The sequence below is a fragment of the Procambarus clarkii genome, chromosome 46, assembly GCF_040958095.1.
Source record: "Procambarus clarkii isolate CNS0578487 chromosome 46, FALCON_Pclarkii_2.0, whole genome shotgun sequence".
NCBI lineage: Eukaryota > Metazoa > Arthropoda > Malacostraca > Decapoda > Cambaridae > Procambarus > Procambarus clarkii.
The window spans coordinates 1,953,929-1,975,969 of NC_091195.1; the positions used below are offsets into that span (position 1 = coordinate 1,953,929).

Below are 22,041 nucleotides of genomic sequence, written 5' to 3' on the forward strand. Positions count from 1 at the left end.
GAGAGTGGTGTGTGACAGTGGTGGAGAGTGGTGTGTGACAGTGGTGGAGAGTGGTGTGTGACAGTGGTGGAGAGTGGTGTGTGACAGTGGTGGAGAGTGGTGTGTGACAGTGGTGGAGAGTGAGGTGTGGCAGTGGTGGAGAGTGGTGTGTGACAGTGGAGGAGAGTGGTGTGTGGCAGTGGTGGAGAGTGGTGTGTAGCAGTGATGGAGAGTGGTGTGTGACAGTGGTGGAGAGTGGTGTGTGACAGTGGTGGAGAGTGGTGTGTGACAGTGGTGGAGAGTGGTGTGTGACAGTGGTGGAGAGTGGTGTGTGACAGTAATGGAGAGTGGTGTGTGACAGTGGTGGAGAGTGGTGTGTGACAGTGGTGGAGAGTGGTGTGTGACAGTGGTGGAGAGTGGTGTGTGGCAGTGGTGGAGAGTGGTGTGTAGCAGTGATGGAGAGTGGTGTGTGACAGTGGTGGAGAGTGGTGTGTGACAGTGGTGGAGAGTGGTGTGTTACAGTGGTGGAGAGTGGTGTGTGACAGTGGTGGAGAGTGGTGTGTGACAGTGGTGGAGAGTGGTGTGTTACAGTGGTGGAGAGTGGTGTGTGACAGTGGTGGAGAGTGGTGTGTGACAGTGGTGGAGAGTGGTGTGTGACAGTGGTGGAGAGTGGTGTGTGACAGTGGTGGAGAGTGGTGTGTAACAGTGGTGGAGAGTGGTGTGTGACAGTGGTGGAGAGTGGTGTGTGACAGTGGTGGAGAGTGGTGTGTGACAGTGGTGGAGAGTGGTGTGTGACAGTGGTGGAGAGTGGTGTGTGACAGTGGTGGAGAGTGGTGTGTGACAGTGGTGGAGAGTGGTGTGTGACAGTGGTGGAGAGTGGTGTATGAGTGGTGGAGAGTGGTGTGTGAGTGGTGGAGAGTGGTGTGTGACAGTGGTGGAGAGGGGTGTGTGACAGTGGTGGAGAGTGGTGTGTGACAGTGGTGGAGAGTGGTGTGTGACAGTGGTGGAGAGTGGTGTGTGACAGTGGTGGAGAGTGGTGTGTGGCAGTGGTGGAGAGTGGTGTGTGACAGTGGTGGAGAGTGGTGTGTGACAGTGGTGGAGAGTGGTGTGTGACAGTGGTGGAGAGTGGTGTGTGACAGTGGTGGAGAGTGGTGTGTGACAGTGGTGGAGAGTGGTGTGTGACAGTGGTGGAGAGTGGTGTGTGACAGTGGTGGAGAGTGGTGTGTGACAGTGGTGGAGAGTGGTGTGTGACAGTGGTGGAGAGTGGTGTGTGACAGTGGTGGAGAGTGGTGAGTGGCTGTGGTGGAGAGTGGTGTGTGACAGTGGTGGAGAGTGGTGTGTGGCAGTGGTGGAGAGTGGTGTGTGACAGTGGTGGAGAGTGGTGTGTGACAGTGGTGGAGAGTGGTGTGTGACAGTGGTGGAGAGTGGTGTGTGACAGTGGTGGTGAGTGGTGTGTGACAGTGGTGGAGAGTGGTGTGTGACAGTGGTGGAGAGTGGTGTGTGACAGTGGTGGAGAGTGGTGTGTGACAGTGGTGGAGAGTGGTGTGTGACAGTGGTGGTGAGTGGTGTGTGACAGTGGTGGAGAGTGGTGTGTGACAGTGGTGGAGAGTGGTGTGTGACAGTGGTGGAGAGTGGTGTGTGACAGTGGTGGAGAGTGGTGTGTGACAGTGGTGGAGAGTGGTGTGTGACAGTGGTGGAGAGTGGTGTGTGACAGTGGTGGAGAGTGGTGTGTGACAGTGGTGGAGAGTGGTGTGTGACAGTGGTGGAGAGTGGTGTGTGACAGTGGTGGAGAGTGGTGTGTGACAGTGGTGGAGAGTGGTGTGTGACAGTGGTGGAGCGTGGTGTGTGGCAGTGGTGGAGAGTGGTGTGTGACAGTGGTGGAGAGTGGTGTGTGACAGTGGTGGAGAGTGGTGTGTGACAGTGGTGGAGAGTGGTGTGTGACAGTGGTGGAGAGTGGTGCGTGACAGTGGTGGAGAGTGGTGTGTGACAGTGGTGGAGAGTGGTGAGTGGCAGTGGTGGAGAGTGGTGTGTGACAGTGGTGGAGAGTGGTGTGTGACAGTGGTGGAGCGTGGTGTGTGGCAGTGGTGGAGAGTGGTGTGTGACAGTGGTGGAGAGTGGTGTGTGACAGTGGTGGAGAGTGGTGTGTGACAGTGGTGGAGAGTGGTGTGTGACAGTGGTGGAGAGTGGTGTGTGACAGTGGTGGAGAGTGGTGAGTGGCAGTGGTGGAGAGTGGTGTGTGACAGTGGTGGAGAGTGGTGTGTGACAGTGGTGGAGAGTGGTGTGTGACAGTGGTGGAGAGTGGTGTGTGACAGTGGTGGAGAGTGGTGTGTGACAGTGGTGGAGCGTGATGACACTACCCTCCTCCTCCTCTGCAACACTACCCTCCTCCTCTGCACCACTACCCTCCTCCTCATCTGCACCACTATTCTCTTCCTCCTCTACACCACTACCCTCCTCCTCCTCTGCACCACTACCCTCCTCCTCCTCTGCACCCCTACCCTCCTTCTCTGCACCACTACCCTCCTCCTCTGCACCACTACCCTCTTCCTCTGCATCACTACCCTCCTCCTCCTCTGCACCACTACCCTCCTCCTCTGCATCACTACCCTCCTCCTCATCTGCACCACTACCCTCCTCCTTTGCACCACTACCCTCCTCCTCCTCTGCACCACTACCCTCTTCCTCTGCACAACTACCCTCCTCCTCCTTCTCTGCACTACTACCCTCCTCCTCCTCCTCTGCACCACTACCCTCCTCCTCCTCCTCTGCACAATTACCCTCCTCCTCCTCCTCTGCACCCCTACCCTCCTCCTCTGCACCTCTTCCCTCCTCCTCCTTCTCTGCACTACTACCCACCTCCTCCTCCTCTGCACCACTACCCTCCTCCTCCTCCTCCTCTGCACCACTACCCTCCTCCTCCTCCTCTGCACCACTACCCTCCTCCTCTGCACCACTACCCTCCTCCTCCTTCTCTGCACTACTACCCTCCTCCTCCTCTGCACCACTATCCTCCTCCTCTGCACCACTATCCTCCTCCTCTGCACCACTACCCTCCTCCTCCTCTGCACCACTACCCTCCTTCTCCTCCTCTGCACCACTACCCTCCTCCTCTGCACCACTACGCTCCTCCTCCTCTGCACCACTACCCTCCTCCTCCTCTGCACCACTACGCTCCTCCTCCTCTGCACCACTACCCTCCTCCTCTGCACCACTACCCTCCTCCTCCTTCTCTGCACTACTACCCTCTTCCTCCTCTGCACCACTACCCTCCTCTGTACCACTACCCTCCTCTGTACCAATACCCTCTTCCTTTGCACCACTACCCTCCCTCCTCTGCACCACTACCCTCCTCCTCCTCTGCTCCACTACCCTCCTACTCCTCTGCACCACTACCCTCCTCCTCCTCTGCACCACTACCCTCCTCCTCCTCTGCACCACTACCCCTCCTCCTCCTCCTCTGCACCACTACCCTCCTCCTCCTCTGCACCACTACCCTCCTCCTCCTCTGCACCACTACCCTCCTCCTCCTCTGCATCAGTACCCTCCTCCTTTGCACCACTACCCTCCTCCTTCCCTGCACCACTACCCTCCTCTTCTGCACCACTAGCCTCCTCCTCCTCTGCTCCACTACCCTCCTCCTCCTCTGCACCACTACCCTCCTCCTCCTCTGCACCACTACCCTCCTCTTCTGCACATCTACCTTCCTCCTCCTCCTCTGCAGCACTACCCTACTCCTCCTCCTCCTCTGCACCACTACCCTCCTCCTCCTCTGCACCACTACCCTCCTCCTCCTCTGCACCACTACCCTCCTCCTCCTCCTCTGCACCACTACCCTCCTCCTCCTCTGCACCACTACCCTCCTCCTCCTCTGCATCACTACCCTCCTCCTCCTCTGCACCACTACCCTCCTCCTCCTCCTCTTTAAGAGATGGGTTTGAGGTGTTGCCAGGTGTGGGCTTCAGTGTTCCCTCTCATCTACAGGTGTGGGTGTGGAGAGTTGCCAGGTGTGAGCTGCAATGTTCCCTCTCATCTACAGGTGTGGGTGTGGAGAGTTGCCAGGTGTGAGCTGCAATGTTCCCTCTCATCTACAGGTGTGGGTGTGGAGAGTTGCCAGGTGTGAGCTGCAATGTTCCCTCTCATCTGCAGGTGTGGGTGGGGAGAGTTGCCAGGTGTGAGCTGCAATGTTCCCTCTCATCTATAGGTGTGGGTGGGGAGAGTTGCCAGGTGTGAGCTGCAATGTTCCCTCTCATCTACAGGTGTGGGTGGGGAGAGTTGCCAGGTGTGAGCTGCAATGTTCCCTCTCATCTACAGGTGTGGGTGGGGAGAGTTGCCAGGTGTGAGCTGCAATGTTCCCTCTCATCTACAGGTGTGGGTGGGGAGAGTTGCCAGGTGTGAGCTGCAATGTTCCCTCTCATCTACAGGTGTGGGTGTGGAGAGACTCCTGCGAGAACTTCACCTGAGGGGCGTCACTGGTGATGACCTTGAGATTAAGATCCGGTACAGTGAGGACCGTGAGGAGAACAAGAGGTACCTCCGAGAGCTCGGTGCGTCGCTTAACAATTTTAATAATGTTAAAATATTGTAGATTGTTGAGACCTGCCTCACGAGACCAATAATGTACAAGGACACATCTACGAGGAGCTGGTTGTTGAGACCTGCCTCACGAGACCAATAATGTACAAGGACACATCTACGAGGAGCTGGTTGTTGAGACCTGGCTCACGAGACCAATAATGTACAAGGACACATCTACGAGGAGCTGGTTGTTGAGACCAGCCTCACGAGACCAATAATGTACAAGGCCACATCTACGAGGAGTTGGTTGTTGAGACCTGCCTCACGAGACCAATAATGTACAAGGACACATCTACGAGGAGCTGGTTGTTGAGACCTGCCTCACGAGACCAATAATGTACAAGGACACATCTACGAGGAGCTGGTTGTTGAGACCTGCCTCACGAGACCAATAATGTACAAGGACACATCTACGAGGAGCTGGTTGTTGAGACCTGCCTCACGAGACCAATAATGTACAAGGACACATCTACGAGGAGCTGGTTGTTGCTGAGAATTTTGGTATGCTGGAGGTATGAATGAGTTTTGGTATGCTGGAGGTATGAATGAGTTTTGGTATGCTGGAGGTATGAATGAGTTTTAGTATGCTGGAGGTATGAATGAGTTTTAGTATGCTGGTGGTATGAGTGAGTTTTAGTATACTGGTGGTATGAATTAGTATTAGAATGTTAGTAGGATGAATGAGTTTTGGTATGCTGATGGTATGATTGAGTTTTTGTATGCATTGTATGAATGTATTTTAGTATGCTGGAGGTATAAATAAGCATTTGTATGCAGATTTTATTAATACGTTCAGAAATGCATATTGTATGAATAACTGATTTTGATATACTGATTTTATGAATAAGTTTTGGCATGTTATTTATATATTAGCATTTTCTACACTTTATATCGGTATGATTTTCTTTACTATTGTTTATTGGATCAATATTATTAGTTTCAGCTGTTTATTTTTTAAGGGATTTTAGTTATTTTGACATTTTAGGAATTTTAGGCTTTGAGACTTTCTGTCTCACTTTTATTCTGTCTTAACCTTATTATCCTTAAGATCAAGCAGGAGCATATATACACCTGTGTTATTGTAGGTTGCTTAATGTACAACTTAATACAGTAAGTTGCCGACTGTAACTTACTATAATGCATTAAGCAGTTTATTGTATATGTACTTTAATATTATCAGTATCCGATTGTAAACTGGTTCTACTACAGTAGCTAGCCTTTTTAGGAACTTTCTTTATTACAGTAAGTAGCGTACTGTACAAGTACTTTAATATAGTATGCAGTATACTGTTCAAGTAGTTTAATACAGTAAGTGTCCTTCTGCTCACTTAAATGTACAATTTCTTTAGTAAAGAAACTACCAAGAATCTGCCTTTAAAGGAGAAATTGAGTATAACCTTGGATTGTCAATGAGAAGTCTGAGAGCAATAGTACACCAAGAACTTCAACAAAATCTTGTAGATCTGAAGCAAAGTGAATTCGACACCAGTAATTCCATCTATCATCATACTATCATGCAAGAGGAGCCACACATCTATGGTTCATCCAATAAAATCAGCAGACTTCTAGATGTTACTACGGCTCGGTTTAGACTCGATTATAAGTATCTCTGGGAATTCTCATTATCTGCTGATGTAGACCTGACCAAATGTAAACTGTGTCAACAAAATTATTCGCACACCCTCCGTCACTATGTGATGGAGTGCGAAAAGATACGTGAATTCAGAGACAATTCTATAAAAATGTTCTAAAGATGAGTAAATGTTTCAGGAAAGAAAACATTGATTATGACTTTGGACTATCTAATGCAGTTATTAGAAACATACAAATTAAAGAAATTAATTCAGATTTAGAAGAACTAAGAAATGCACAGAGACCTGAAAGCTGCAGTATTAAAAGTTATGACAAGTTCTGTAATAATAGGTATTTGTATGGTCAGCACAGTAATCGGACCAGGCAATGTGATGTAGTAATTGTGCGAATTCGCCTTGGCTATAGACACATCTGGCAGGTTAGTGAGGCTGAGCCACTACCAGAATATTCAGATTGTAAACTCTGTGATAAACCTTTAATGCATTCACTAGAACACTATATTGATGAATGTGAAACCGTAAAGGACTTTTGACCTCCTGGCCTCTTGTACCACCAACTGTGTAACTATTTTATTGACTCAGGTGTTCTGGACGACATCCTAACAATTTACCCAAAATTTGCTTGTCCATTTTAAAGAATGAAGAACAATTTCTATTTATATTCTAAGGTGTATCACTTATGAACCCATCCCTGCCCTTGTGTGGCAGTGCACAATAGAAAGTTGTTTTCACATATCCACACATTAAAACATTGATTGTAACCGTGATATATATGTGCTTCAGCCTACAGTTTAGACCTATTGTCTTATGTATGACCCTCTGTCCTGCGTGACAGTGAATACTAGCATTAACCTCAATTTAATAAGACTATCAAAATCCTCAGATTAGGCAAAATTGTAATTAATTTTGTCAATAAAGATGTTAATAATAATAATAATTCAAAATGATCTGCTGCCAGAGATTTTGGCCAAATATCCCCAGTTTGCTAAACTGTAGGTAGTAACTAAGAGTTATTGTAACCTATCCACCGCTGCCCACTGGATGGGGGGCGGTGTGCAGGACAAACATATCAATTGTGACACTAGCTCTCCACATATGTCAGTTGCTTAATTTAGAAACTGTACTTGTGGATCGATCTCTAACCCATTGTTGATGTGACGACTTATACTGAATTTTGTAACTAGCTCATCAAGATTGTAACTTGCTTAGCTAAATGAATTGTGGGGTTCAGTCCCTGAGCCCATTATGTGCCTCTGTAACCCTTTCCACTACCGCCCACAAGATGGGTATGGGGTGCATAATAATTGAACTAAACTGTACACCTCCTATGATACTGTAAGTAGTACTGTACTATGCTTTTTATAGTTCAGTACTGCAAGTATTAAAGTCAATACATGCATTATCTGAAATACAGCAACATATAACTTTAAACAATATAAACACTTTTATTTGCCCTCATTTTCTGAGGCCTGTTGTTTGGAGGTATTAACTTCCTAGTGGTGTATGATATGACTTTTTCAACAGAAACAGTAAGACAAATCCGAGTGGTAAACGTTGTCAATGGTCCTTAGGACTCTGGCCTGAGACCTGTCTTGTTTACCGTATATATAAACCATGTTGATACAACACTCAAGTGCAACATTACCATAGTTGTCAATGGTCCTCAGGACTCTGGCCTGAGACCTGTCTTGTTTACCGTATATATAAACCATGTTGATACAACACTCAAGTGCAACATTACCATAGTTGTCAATGGTCCTCAGGACTCTGGCCTGAGACCTGTCTTGTTTACCGTATATATAAACCATGTTGATACAACACTCAAGTGCAACATTACCATAGTTGTCAATGGTCCTCAGGACTCTGGCCTGAGACCTGTCTTGTTTACCGTATATATAAACCATGTTGATACAACACTCAAGTGCAACATTACCATAGTTGTCAATGGTCCTCAGGACTCTGGCCTGAGACCTGTCTTGTTTACCGTATATATAAACCATGTTGATACAACACTCAAGTGCAACATTACCATAGTTGTCAATGGTCCTCAGGACTCTGGACCTGAGACCTGTCTTGTTTACCGTATATATAAACCATGTTGATACAACACTCAAGTGCAACATTACCTAGTTTCCGATGATACAAAAATGTTGATAGAAATAAATTAAGAAAAACTTAAAATCGTTGCAAGATAACTTAGGCTTTTAAAATTTAACAAAAGATTTGCATATGATGATCAATACTGTCTATGCAAAGTTTAATATTACTTTGACTTTTCTTTAAGTGACTGGAGAGGAAAGTCTTATTTAAAAAAAAAATAATTGAAGATGACCTAACTAGTTACATCTGAGGGTATAAGACTCAGTGATTGTGACAACCTTTCCTGACATTTTCCTGTCATAGACACCGTCACTATACCTCACTGTCGAACTGTTGCTGCTGACAGTGAGAACAGTAACCAACCTTATAACATTTAAACTGGGAAAAAGTCACCATTGCTGACCTGGAAAAACTTCGAGTGTCTGTTTAACAGAAAATTTTATAATATTCATATATCAATCATTGTTTAAATACTTAATATGAAATTACGCAATTCACGTTAAAATTGGTGATAGTTGAATAGCTTTGTTAGTGTAACGCATGTCGGCCTGGTTGAGCGGTGCTATGGGCGCTTCGTAGGGCATGTGAAGTGATTGGGTTATGGGGTGTGGGGGGGGGGGGATACAAGTGCGCCTCAATATGGGAGAGCAGATGTCTGGCGTGTGTAGGAAGGGCTCGGGTTGGTTCCCCCAGCTGGAGGAAGATACGCCATTGGGGGTCTTTGATTGGATATACACACAGCGAGCAAGCTGCAGCCGGCTAGACAGCCTGTCATCCAGTTAGACAGCCAGTCAAGCCAGACAGTTAGACAACCAGCCAGCCAGTTAGACAGAGACAGACACAGAGAGAGAGAGAGAAAGAGAGAGAGAGAGAGAGAGAGAGAGAGAGAGAGAGAGAGAGAGAGAGAGAGAGAGAGAGAGAGAGAGAGAGAGAGAGAGAGAGAGAGAGAGAGAGAGAGAGAGAGAGAGAGAGAGAGACACACACACACACACACACACCAGTTGGGGCCGGTGGCTGAGAGGACAGCACACTGGACTTGTGATCCTGTGGTCCTGGGTTCGATCCCAGGCGCCGGCAAGAAACAACGGGCAGAGTTTCTTTCACCCTATGCCTCTGTTACCTAGCAGTAAAATAGGTACCTGGGTGTTAGTCAGTTGTCACAGGCAGCTTCATGGGGATGGAGGCCTGGTCGAGGACCGGGCCGCGGGGACACTAAAAACCCCGAAATCATCTCAAGATAACTTCAAGATAAAATCATTGCAACTTTCAACACAAATCTTCAGTGTAATATCTATCAAAACCGTTTCAGTTACTGTTTTCTTCCGTCTGTCATGTTAGTGTTGGTTAAGGAAGAGGAGAGAGAATCCTTCTGTATAAATAGAAGAAATTTGCCTGGTTGGAATTGTCACATTAAAGCATTCCAAATTTCATATATCATTGGGATACTCTGTGGCAAGATGCTGGGTGTCCCAGAGATGGCTGGGATACCCTGTGGCAAGATGCTGGGTGCCCCAGAGATGGCTGGGATACTCTGTGGCAAGATGCTGGGTGTCCCAGAGATGGCTGGGATACCCTGCGGATAGATGCTGGGTGCCCCAGAGATGGCTGGGATACCCTGTGGCAAGATGCTGGGTGTCGCAGAGATGGCTGGGATACCCTGTGGCAAGATGCTGGGTGTCCCAGAAATGGCTGGGATACTCTGTGGCAAGATGCTAGGTGTCCCAGAGATGGCTGGGATACTCTGTGGCAAGATGCTGGGTGTCCCAGAGATGGCTGGGATACTCTGTGGCAAGATGCTGGGTGTCCCAGAGATGGCTGGGATACTCTGTGGCAAGATGCTGGGTGTCCCCAGAGATGGTTGCGATACTCTGTGGCAAGATGCTGGGTTGCTCCAGAGATGACTGGGATACCCTGTGGCAAGATGCTGGGTGTCCCAGTAGATGGCTGGGATACTCTGTGGCAAGATGCTGGGTGTCCCAGAGATGGCTGGGATACCCTGTGGCAAGATGCTGGGTGTCCCAGAGATGGCTGGGATACCCTGTGGCAAGATGCTGGGTGTCCCAGAGATGGCTGGGATACTCTATGGCAAGATGCTGGGTGTCCCAGAGATGGCTGCCTGTCCCAGACCAGACCAAGAACTAGTGCTCTGACCATCATACTATTAACAGGATTAAAGACAAAATAAATATTATATAATCAAAGGATTTGTGATTGCCTTCAAAGACAAAAAGTTTTATGAATTTTAGGATGAAATTATAAAATTATGAGAGTAAGGAACGTCATGGAAGATTCCTCTGGGCCTGTATTACATGTAATACTTTCAGAGATAAGTATTCAACACTATACAGCAGTGCTGTATACAGGACACGAGACTGAACCTGATCTTAGTACAGTTCTCTGTGACATCTGTTTATATTTGGCCACTGATGTTTTAAAATTTAAATAAATTGATTTCTAAATTTATTTCTTAATTTGAAATTAAAATAAATTTATTGAGATATAATTTATACACAAAGAGTTGAAGCAGTTCAAGCTATTCTCACACCGTCCAGTCCAACGTGTACATATTTACCTGAATTTACCTGAAGGCCACTATCTCTCGAGTGTCCTCGACGAACCCGGCTTGTCAAAAGTCACGCCATTTGTTCTGATGATTTTGTCTATTTGGATCTTAAATTGTTGCAGTCTTTTGACATTTACGGCTTCGGCGGGTAGGCAGTTCCATGGGTTTATACTAAAAGCATCACCTATTTTCTGTCCTACATTGTGTCTTGTTGAGCTTAAAACCGTTGGTACTTGTTTGTGATACATCTGACCTTTTGAAGAAGTGGTCTGGATCCACAAATTCTTCAATATTTTAAGTTTCGGTTGAGATCAGCCTTGTTATGTCTGGTTTGCAGTGTTGTTAGCCCTGTAAACCCTCAACTATTCCTCGTACGGGAACCCACTTAGTTCATGAATGATTTTTCTGGCCAGGTGTTGAACTCTTAAGCAGATGTGCCTCTCTGAAGCTGAGGTCTCCATGCTTGGCTACAATAATACAAGCACCTGACTGACGTCAAGCGGCTGACTATTCCTAGGATGTGGATGGCTTCTTTTACTGCAGCTCCCACTTGTTGACCAACTTTTACTGCAGCTCCCACTTGTTGACCAACTTTTACTGCAGCTCCCACTTGTTGACCAACTTTTACTGCAGCTCCCACTTGTTGACCAACTTTTACTGCAGCTCCCACTTGTTGACCAACTTTTACTGCAGCTCCCACTTGTTGACCAACTTTTACTGCAGCTCCCACTTGTTGACCAACTTTTACTGCAGCTCCCACTTGTTGACCAACTTTTACTGCAGCTCCCACTTGTTGACCAACTTTTACTGATTTGTGGATTCTGACTCCAAGGTCCTTCTTCATCAACCTCCTGCAAGGTAAGGCTTTTGATTTGATAGTTATGATGTGCAATGTTATGCCCCACATGCAAGGTCTTTACATTTTTCGGTATTAAAGAGCATCTGCCAATCTTCCGACACTTATGGAGTTCATGTAGCTCGCTTTGTAAGGCCTCAATATTATGGTCACTCCTTACTTTACCATAAATCTAAGCGTCATCTGCAGTTTTGATGATATGGTTTGTAATATTTTATTCCATGTCATTGATATATATGACAAATAGGGATGGCCCCAAAATGGACCCGTGCGGTACTTCGCTCACCACATTTTTCCAGCCATAGTTATTTCCGTTTAGGACGACTCTACTTTCTTTGTTATAATCATTATTTGATCCATTCTAGTGTTCTACCATATATTCCATGTGCTTGTACTTTCCATGTCAGTCTTTCATATGGCACCTTATCAAAAGCTTTAACAAAGACCATGTATACTACATGTACTGAAAGTCCTTGTCTGAATAGCTAGTTACCATCCCCTAAAATTTGAGAAGGTTTGTAGGGCATCATTTATTTTTAAGAAGGCTATTGTTGTGACCCAAACTGTAGGAGTGAATAAATTAGAAAATCTCTCTCAGAGTATGGGACAAGGGAAGTGTGTGTGTGTGTGTGTGTGTGTGTGTGTGTGTGTGTGTGTGTGTGTGTGTGTGTGTGTGTGTGTGTGTGTGTGTGTGTGTGTGTATGTGTGTGTGTGTACTCACCTAGTTGTACTCACCTAGTTGTGTTTGCGGGGGTTGAGCTCTGGCTCTTTGGTCCCGCCTCTCAACCGTCAATCAACAGGTGTACAGATTCCTTAGCCTATCGGGCTCTGTCATATCTACACTTGAAACTGTGTATGGAGTCAGCCTCCACCACATCACTTCCTAATGCATTCCATTTGTCAACCACTCTGACACTAAAAAAGTTCTTTCTAATATCTCTGTGGCTCATTTGGGCACTCAGTTTCCACCTGTGTCCCCTAGTACGTGTGCCCCTTGTGTTAAATAGACTGTCTTTATCTACCCTATCAATCCCCTTCAGAATCTTGAATGTGGTGATCATGTCCCCCCTAACTCTTCTGTCTTCCAGCGAAGTGAGGTTTAATTCCCGTAGTCTCTCCTCGTAGCTCATACCTCTCAGCTCGGGTACTAGTCTGGTGGCAAACCTTTGAACCTTTTCCAGTTTAGTCTTATCCTTGACTAGATATGGACTCCATGCTGGGGCTGCATACTCCAGGATTGGCCTGACATATGTGGTATACAAAGTTCTGAATGATTCTTTACACAAGTTTCTGAATGCCGTTCGTATGTTGGCCAGCCTGGCATATGCCGCTGATGTTATCCGCTTGATATGTGCTGCAGGAGACAGGTCTGGCGTGATATCAACCCCCAAGTCTTTTTCCTTCTCTGACTCCTGAAGAATTTCCTCTCCCAGATGATACCTTATATCTGGCCTCCTGCTCCCTACACCTATCTTCATTACATTACATTTGGTTGGGTTAAACTCTAACAACCATTTGTTCGACCATTCCTTCAGCTTGTCTAGGTCTTCTTGAAGCCTCAAACAGTCCTCTTCTGTTTTAATCCTTCTCATAATTTTAGCATCGTCCACAAACATTGAGAGAAATGAATCGATACCCTCCGGGAGATCATTTACATATATCAGAAACAAGATAGGACCGAGTACAGAGCCCTGTGGGACTCCACTGGTGACTTCACGCCAATCGGAGGTCTCACCCCTCACCGTAACTCTCTGCTTCCTATTGCTTAGATACTCCCTTATCCACTGGAGCACCTTACCAGCTACACCTGCCTGTCTCTCCAGCTTATGTACCAGCCTCTTATGCGGTACTGTGTCAAAGGCTTTCCGACAATCCAAGAAAATGCAGTCCGCCCAGCCCTCTCTTTCTTGCTTAATCTGTGTCACCTGATCGTAGAATTCTATCAAGCCTGTAAGGCAAGATTTACCCTCCCTGAATCCATGTTGGCGATTTGTCACGAAGTCCCTTCTCTCCAGATGTGTTACCAGGTTTTTTCTCACGATCTTCTCCATCACCTTGCATGGTATACAAGTCAAGGACACTGGCCTGTAGTTCAGTGCCTCTTGTCTGTCGCCCTTTTTGTATATTGAGACCACATTCGCCGTCTTCCATATTTCTGGTAGGTCTCCCGTCTCTAGTGACTTACTATACACTATGGAGAGTGGCAGGCAAAGTGCCTCTGCACACTCTTTCAGTACCCATGGTGAGATCCCATCTGGACCAACAGCCTTTCTAACATCCAGATCCAGCAGGTGTCTCTTGACCTCCTCTCTCGTAATTTCGAACTCCTCCAAGGCCGCCTGGTTTACCTCCCTTTCTCCTAGCACAGTGACCTCACCCTGTTCTATTGTGAAGACCTCCTGGAACCTCTTGTTGAGTTCCTCACACACCTCTCTGTCATTCTCTGTATACCTGTCCTCGCCTGTTCTAAGTTTCAATACCTGTTCTTTCACTGTTGTTTTCCTTCTGATGTGACTGTGGAGTAGCTTTGGTTCGGTCTTGGCTTTGTTTGCTATATCATTTTCAAAATTTTTCTCTGCTTCTCTTCTCACCCTGACGTACTCATTCCTGGTTCTCTGGTATCTCTCTCTGCTTTCTGGTGTTCTGTTATTCCGGAAGTTCCTCCACGCCTTTTTGTTCAGTTTCTTCGCTTCCATACATGCCCTATTATACCATGGATTCTTCTGTTGCTTCTCGGATTTTTCCCTTTGGGCCGGGATGAACCTGTTTACTGCCTCCTGACACTTTTGGGTAACATAGTCCATCATACCCTGTACAGACTTGTCTCTGAGGTCTGTGTCCCAAGGTATTTCACTTAGGAAACTTCTCATCTGTTCATAATTCCCCTTTCGGTATGCCAGCCTTTTGATTCCTAGTTCTTTTTGGGGGGAGATAAGTCCTAGCTCTACCAGGTACTCAAAGTTCAATACACTGTGGATCACTCATTCCCAAGGGCGCTTCCATCTTAACTTCCCTTATATCCCATTCATTTAGGGTAAATATCAAATCAAGCATTGCTGGTTCATCTTCTCCTCTCATTCTTGTTGGTTCTTTGGTGTGCTGGCTTAGAAAGTTTCTTGTTGCCACGTCCAGCAGCTTAGCTCTCCATGTTTCTGGTCCTCCATGCGGGTCTCTGTTCTTCCAATCTATCTTCCCATGGTTGAAGTCTCCCATAATTAGTAGTCCAGATCCATTCCTGCTAGCAACAGAAGCTGCTCTTTCTATTATGTTAATGGTGGCCATGTTGTTTCTATCATATTCCTGTCTAGGTCTTCTGTCATTTGGTGGTGGATTATATATGACTGCGACTATAATTTTTTTCCCTCCATTTGTTACAGTACCTGCTATGTAGTCACTGATACCTTCACAGCCCTGAATATCCATCTCCTCAAAATCCCAGCCCTGTCTTACCAGCAGAGCTACACCACCCCCACCTCTTCCTTCCCTCTCTTTCCTCATAACATAATAGTCCTGTGGGAACACTGCATTTGTTATCGTTTTCGTGATCTTTGTTTCTGAGAGGGCTATTATGTCTGGGTTTTCCTCTAGTACCAGTTCTCCAAGCTCATTTGCTTTATTTGTAATTCCATCTATGTTTGTGTACATCGCTTTGAGGCTCACTTTCTTCTGTCCCTTCTCAAATCGCCTCCTTGGTTAGTGTTCTGCTGGTGGGGGAGGCTGTTCCATGGGTGTGAGGACCTGTGAGGTGGATAACAGGGTCTCAGAGGATACTGGGATGAGGTGCGGGGGATCCAGTGAAGGGGGAGGGACAGGGAGGGTATGGGGTGAAAGGGGAGGGAGGACGGGAAGGAAAGGGGGGGAGGGAGGACTCGGGAGGAGGGGAGGGGTAGAAGGGTGGGGATTGGATGTGGGGGGAGGGAGATTTTGCTGAACATTTGAGTGGGGGCAGGGAGGGTTTGGGGTATGGGGAGTTTTCTATGCAGAGGAGGGAGGCGGGGTTGTCCTCCCTTCTGGCGTTACTGGGTAGCTGATTGTGGGTTCCCCCCTCGCCTCTGGGGGTGTTGGGTTGGGAGCTGTGACTTCCTGGTCTTCCCCTCTCGCCCTGCGCCTCTTCCTTGCTTCTGCCGCCACGGCTCTCTCCTCCCTTGTCATGTCTCTTTGGAGGAATACATTTTTTAATTTTCCCACGTTTTTCAGGGAGCTCTTCCTTGATAGGATCTTCTCCTTTGTGTTCTCGTTTGCAAACACTATCTTTATCATTCGGTCTCGGTCTTTGTTGTACCGGCCTAGCCTGAAAACCTTCTCAATGCTATGCTCAGCCCCTTCCATGTCTAGTGCCTTTAGTACTTCATTCACTGCTGCTTTGTCCTTGTCACTCCACTCTGTCCTATTAGATCCTTCCTGCTCCTTAATACCCACAGCAACCACTGATCTGTTCCTTTCCAGCAGTTGGCTAGTGGAGCGTGCCGCCTCCTGCGAGGTGGCTGCTTTCATGGCCACCTCCATCACTGCAGTCATTACTTCAGAGTTATTTTTTTTTAGTATTTCCGCAAATGTTGCTTTTATTGTGGCATTCTCATCCAGAAAACTATTACCACCTTCTCCCTGGGTGGTTTTCTGATTCTCAGCCTCGATACCATTTTCTATGAGGGCTCTAATCTCCTCCTTTGCTGCTGTCAGCTCTCTTTTCAGGTTGCTTATTTCGTTCTTCATTTCCTGCATCATTTCTTGCATCTCACTCTTGATGTCCTCCAGAAACTGGGCGAACATTTCCTTCATCTCGTCACCTTGGCTCTTTCCTGTTCCCCTGGGACCTCTGGCTGCCATGCTTGACCCTGTTGGGATGGGGGAGGGAGAGAGAGAGAGAGAGGAAGAGAGAGAGAAAGAGAGAGAAAGGGAGTGATAAAGGGAGAGATAAATGGGTGGGTGGGGGGGGATCCGACCCTTCCACTGAAGTGAGAAGAAAGTAGAAGGGGAGGGGGGGAGGAGATGGAGAGAGAGGCGGGAGGGAGAGAGTGGGTGAGGGAGAGAGTGGGTGAGGGAGAGAGCGGGTGAGGGAGAGAGCGGGTGAGGGAGAGAGGGGGGGGGGAGGTGTGTGTGTGTGTGTGTGTGGGCAGAGAGGGAGGGGGAAGGAAAGAGAGGGAGGGAGAGGGGGAGGGAGGGGGAAGGAAAGAGAGGGAGGGGGAAGGAAAGAGAGGGAGGGAGAGGGGGAGGGAGGGAGAGAGGGAGAGAGAGAGAGAGAGAGAGAGAGAGAGAGAGAGAGAGAGAGAGAGAGAGAGAGAGAGAGAGAGAGAGAGAGAGCAGGAGAGAGAGAGCAGGAGAGAGAGAGCAGGAGAGAGATAGTGGGAGAGGGAGAGAGGGAGTGGGAGAGAGGGAGAGTGGGGAGGGAAAGAGTGTGTGTATGGGCGATGCGGGGGACTGGGGGTGGGGGGGGGGGCGGAGATGGCGACTAAGTCAGGTCAGGTCCGATGGTGGGGTCAAGATGGGGGGGGATAGTAAGGTCCTATCCCAAGTGTTAATGCCTTTTCCCCTGACTGGACAATTGTGTGTGTGTGTGTGTGTGTGTGTGCCCGTGTGTGTGTGTGTCTGTTTTAGCGTGTGCACACTTGTGTGCGTGTATGTGTCAAGATATCCCTTATGCGTTACCTCTGCCTAAATGAGCCACTCTGAGATTTTTAAATATATATGATATCCTGAACGAGAATTTGATAATCTTTTACCTCAATCTGTACACCTGATTAATTGACCAGAGAGGGGGTACATACCAGTCTGCCTCCCGCTCACACAACCAGATGAGCGATGTATGATGACGATGATTATCCGTCGTTGTCTCCCACTAGGTGATTCACTAAGTGCTGGTAGATTGATGAGGTCGTTCTTCTCTTTCAACACAAAGCTCTGGAGTCAATGTGTGTGTGTGTGTGTGTGTGTGTGTGTGTGTGTGTGTGTGTGTGTGTGTGTGTGTGTGTGTGTGTGTGTGTGTGTGTGCGTGTGTGTGTGTGTGTGTGTGGAAGCAAGCTTGTGGAGACATCTGGGACGCCAGAATGTCGGTAATGTCTAAGAATCATCCGCCAGTTATGGCTGCTATAAGGAAGGCGGTACTTCAAGGACACTGGGTGGCCGGAAACGCACAAGGGCTGTTTGTGTGGAGGACCAGAGGACATATGTGACAGATGTGGATTTGAGAGTTGACTTGTGGCTGGAGCAAGTGACGGAAGGTAGTTCTGTCCTACACATGTAATGTAGCCACCATAGCTGGCGGCTACACTACTGGCTAAAAGGCCTTTCCCCAGTACTTACAGCTTAATGGATTTGTGTGTTATGTAACTTGAAATTTATCGTGTACTAATACTATTTTTCAACAAATAATAAAGAATATATATATATACACATTGTCGGGGTTCCCTCTTCCTTACTATATCACAGTGTACACAAGGTCACTCACCGTAGCCCTGCGGGTCTTCACTCAATCCTTGTGGCACCACTGTACGTCCGGATAGTCTACCAGTCGATCCCCGGCCGGCCTCTTTAGCCAGAGATGAGTGAGAACACAGTTTGCACTTTCAACTGTGTGCCCGCCCCGACAAGGGCTCTACTACTAACCACAAGGTCGCCAACTGGTGTTTCCCGTGTCCAGTAACACATCAGTGGAATTGTGGTAACAGTGGCAAGAGCACACTCAATAGATCTGATATCAGGCAGGTATTTATTTCTGTCACTCTATCTCCTCTCAAGTATTATATAGCCACAAGATATATGGAGGGGATGATAAAAACGCCAAGATATTTTGTATTTTACTTAAAACTCAAGGTATCATATTCTTATATCAACAAGCAAACAGCAAATACGTGCAAAAGTCGCTCGCTCTCCACATATAATCAGGAACACACCAAGATGGCAATGTTCCCCCTCTCGTCAATGTCAAAATCAGCTGGGCGACTCCCCCCCCCCCCTCACTGCGTGATCTCTTACTGCACTTGTTTGTTGGCGTTAGGCGCCTGTTTCTTTAAATACTCAAGAATCACTGAAGGTTCACACAACACAATATTTGCGACAATGGCAATGGAATGCAAATGAGTCACTGCACTGATCTTGAGCTCAATCAAACATTTCTATATTAATGAACATAATAATTCACTATCATGGCGTAACACACTTTACTTCATATAAATAACGAATGCAACAAGATATAATACTGGAGTTCTCAGTAATTCCTTTCATATGCGAATATTCAATTGATCACTGCACACATGAAAAATTATTCAACACACAAGCATGTATATATATAGATAAATCATAGATATCAATAATAGTAATAATATAAATTACTGTGACATAGACCTAGGTGAGACTTGCTCACAACATGAAAGATACTCTGGCTAAATATATAGCCGACTAAAGGGGAATTGGGAGGGAAACTAGAATCACCTACTTCCACATATCCTCTGGTGAGAGTTGAGTTCTAGCTCCTGTTCCAGGCTCTCGCCTCGTGTAGGGAACGCCCCCACACACACCCTGTCGTGTCCTCCAGGACCCCAATCAACGTCCCAAAATAAATGCGTCGTCTCCGTGTTCTGTCCTCCGCGGGTCCGCGCTCCTCCTCCACGTCTTGTAGGGTTGGAGTCGGTCTCCCGGCTCTATATATATATAATGATATTAGTGACGAGAAATGTAGGTGTTAAGGCAGTCTTCTCTATGGCTGGTGTAATTGCCAATCACATTAGAAAAACAAAAAAGAAAAACAAAATGTTGACTGCTTGGTGGGTGTCTTCCTGTGCTAAAGTGAAAGGGAAAACACGCAAAACAAATCTTATAAATAATGAAACTTTAATTTACTTTAAACAAATAAAAAATAAAGCTAATCCCTTGGCTATGTACAGTGCAGATCATGAAATATACAAAGGCAAACACAATATAAAATAAAATAATAATTACGTTACTCTACAATAAGCAAGACAAAAATTAGTTAAAGGTGCTGAGAATATTAACTGGCTGAAACCTCTACTAAAATACTGAACGTATGCTTAGATAGAAGCGTCAGCTGTAGAGCACAAGAATATTCTGAGGCCACCTGCTCGTGCAAGACTATAAGCGATGCAGATGGCGCTGGAGTCGCGTGTAGTCGCCGATTCACCAATGGGGAGAGTGTTGGTTTGCAGTGGTCGTTTGGTGATCGACGAGGTGGTGCGCCGCCAGTGAGAGAGGGGGGGGGGTGAGGAAAGTGAGAGTAGGGTAGTGTACCCCCCTGTAGAGACTTGTGTCTCTACAAATACTAGTCTTGAATGTGGTATCTTGATGTTGCAGTTGTATAGAAGTAACGCGATGTAGGAAAGAGCAGGCTAAATCTCTCTTGAAAGAGATCACCGTCACAGTTCTCCCCCGAAGCCTGCTCTTACGGGTTAAGTTACTTCATTGGACGGTAGAGTGATAGGAGTAGCTGCCTCTACTATGTAGACTCTGGAGAGAGCATCTGCTATGATGTTATCCGAGCCCTTAATGAAGAAAATCTCCAGGTTTAAGTTCTGCAGGTACAGAGCCCAGCGTAGAAGACGTTGATTGGGCTTGTTGCAGAAATCGTAGGGGATTGTGGTCTGAGTAGATGGTAATAGACCAATTACCTTGTAGGTAAGGTTCGAAATGTTGAAGGTTCAGGACGATGGAGAGGAGTTCCTTTTCTATGGTGCTATAGTTCTTCTGATGAGGCTTCAATTTGTAGCCGACAGGAAGAACCTCTTCACTACGCTGTTGCATTAGAACGCCCCCGATGCCGGTGCCACTAGCGTCGACATTGATGATGAAGGGCTTCGTAATATCTGGAGAGGCGAGAATGGGATTAGAACATAGCAGAGACTTTAGTTGTTCAAAGGCAACGGTCTGTTGAATGGTCCAATGATTCCGTTGCCTGGGGCTGGTCAGATTAATCAGTGAGTGTTGCTACCGTACTGAAATTTTTTACAAACCTACGATAGTAAGATGCAAGGCCAAGGAAGCGCAGGAGCCGCTTCCTGGTCGTAGGCTGTGGGTAATGCTGAATGGCTTGAGTATGAATGGCTAGCGGAGCTAGGCTGCCACTTCCTATCACATGACCAAGACAACGCACTTTACCTTTAGCAAAGGTGGACTTGCCCAAGTTGATGGTAAGGCCAGCTGTCAGGAACTTTGAGAACAATCGTTGCAGCTGGAGCAGATGTTCGTTCCAGGTGTCAGTTGCCACAACGATGTCATCCAAGTAGGCGTAGGTGTGATCTAGGCCATGGATGACGCGGTTGACGGCTCGCTGGAAGGTGGCCGGGGCATTACACAGTCCAAAAGGAAGGCGTTCATATCTGTACAGGCCAAAGGGACTGGTGAAGGCAGATATTTCCTTAACCCGCTCTGTCAGACTAATCTGATAGTAGCCCTTTAACAAGTCAATCTGGGAAAGATAAGTAGCATTACCTACTGCGTCAAGGATATCATCTATACGAGGTAAAGGGTAAGCATCCTTGACGGTCAAAAGGTTCAGTTTCCTATAGTCTGTACATAATCGTACTTTACCATGAGGTTTCGGCACCAAGTGCAGGGTGAGGCCCAAAGGGACTAACAAGAGGTGGCCAGCCCATGATCCAGAAGGTATTGTACCTTAGCACGTATAACTTCCTTTTTGTACGGGCTAATGCGGTAGAAGAGTTGACGAATCGGCCGGGTATCAAGAAGTAGCTGGATGTCGTGCTGAACCATATTACATTCCTGGGGATCATCGCTGAACAACTTCAGATGTTCTTGGAAGACTGACGAGAGGAGCACTGTTACAGTCCTGCAAATATTTAGGAAGATTTGTAAGAATTTCCGAGTTGGAAGGCACTGACTCAGTGCTTCCGGGAGGAGAAGCAGGGAAGGTCTCACTGTGGAGGTATGGATCTTGAAAGGTGGAGAGAGATGCTAACACAGTGGGGGAGTACCTTCATATTTCTTCAAAAGATTGACGTGGCACAACTGGGTTCACCGCCGCTTATCTGGAATCTCAAGAACGTAGTTGTGGTTGTTTCTGCACTCCTTGATGCGGTAGGGTCCTGAAAACTTATTTTGCAATAGAGAACCAGGGATCGGAAAATATGCTAAAATGAAGTCTCCTGCTTTAAATTTCCTGATTTTACTGCGTTTGTCAAAATGAGTCTTCATCCTATCTTGAGTTTTTAATAAATTATCGTTGGCAAATTTATGTACTCTATAGAATGTGCTTTAAGTTTTGAAGAAACTGGGGGCACATGCTGAGGGTCACTGAAGGTGGCATTACGTAGAGAGTCTTTAAAAGCTTTAAGAGGAGTACGGCACTTATGTCCGTAGAGCATCTCATAAAGAGACACTCCTAGAAACTCATTTGAGAGACTTCTGAA

General features: G+C 46.9%; 1 protein-coding gene across 1 annotated transcript in view; it reads left to right on the forward strand.

Moving 5' to 3' along the window:
• The window catches only part of LOC138350613 (uncharacterized), a 107,345-nt gene that overhangs the window by 44,194 nt on the left and 41,110 nt on the right, over window positions 1–22,041 (forward strand). The window contains exon 4 of the mRNA XM_069301644.1: window positions 4,401–5,174. Within this exon, the coding sequence (XP_069157745.1) occupies window positions 4,401–4,564 (164 nt within the window). The 3' untranslated portion in view covers window positions 4,565–5,174. The remainder of the gene's footprint in view (window positions 1–4,400; window positions 5,175–22,041) is intronic.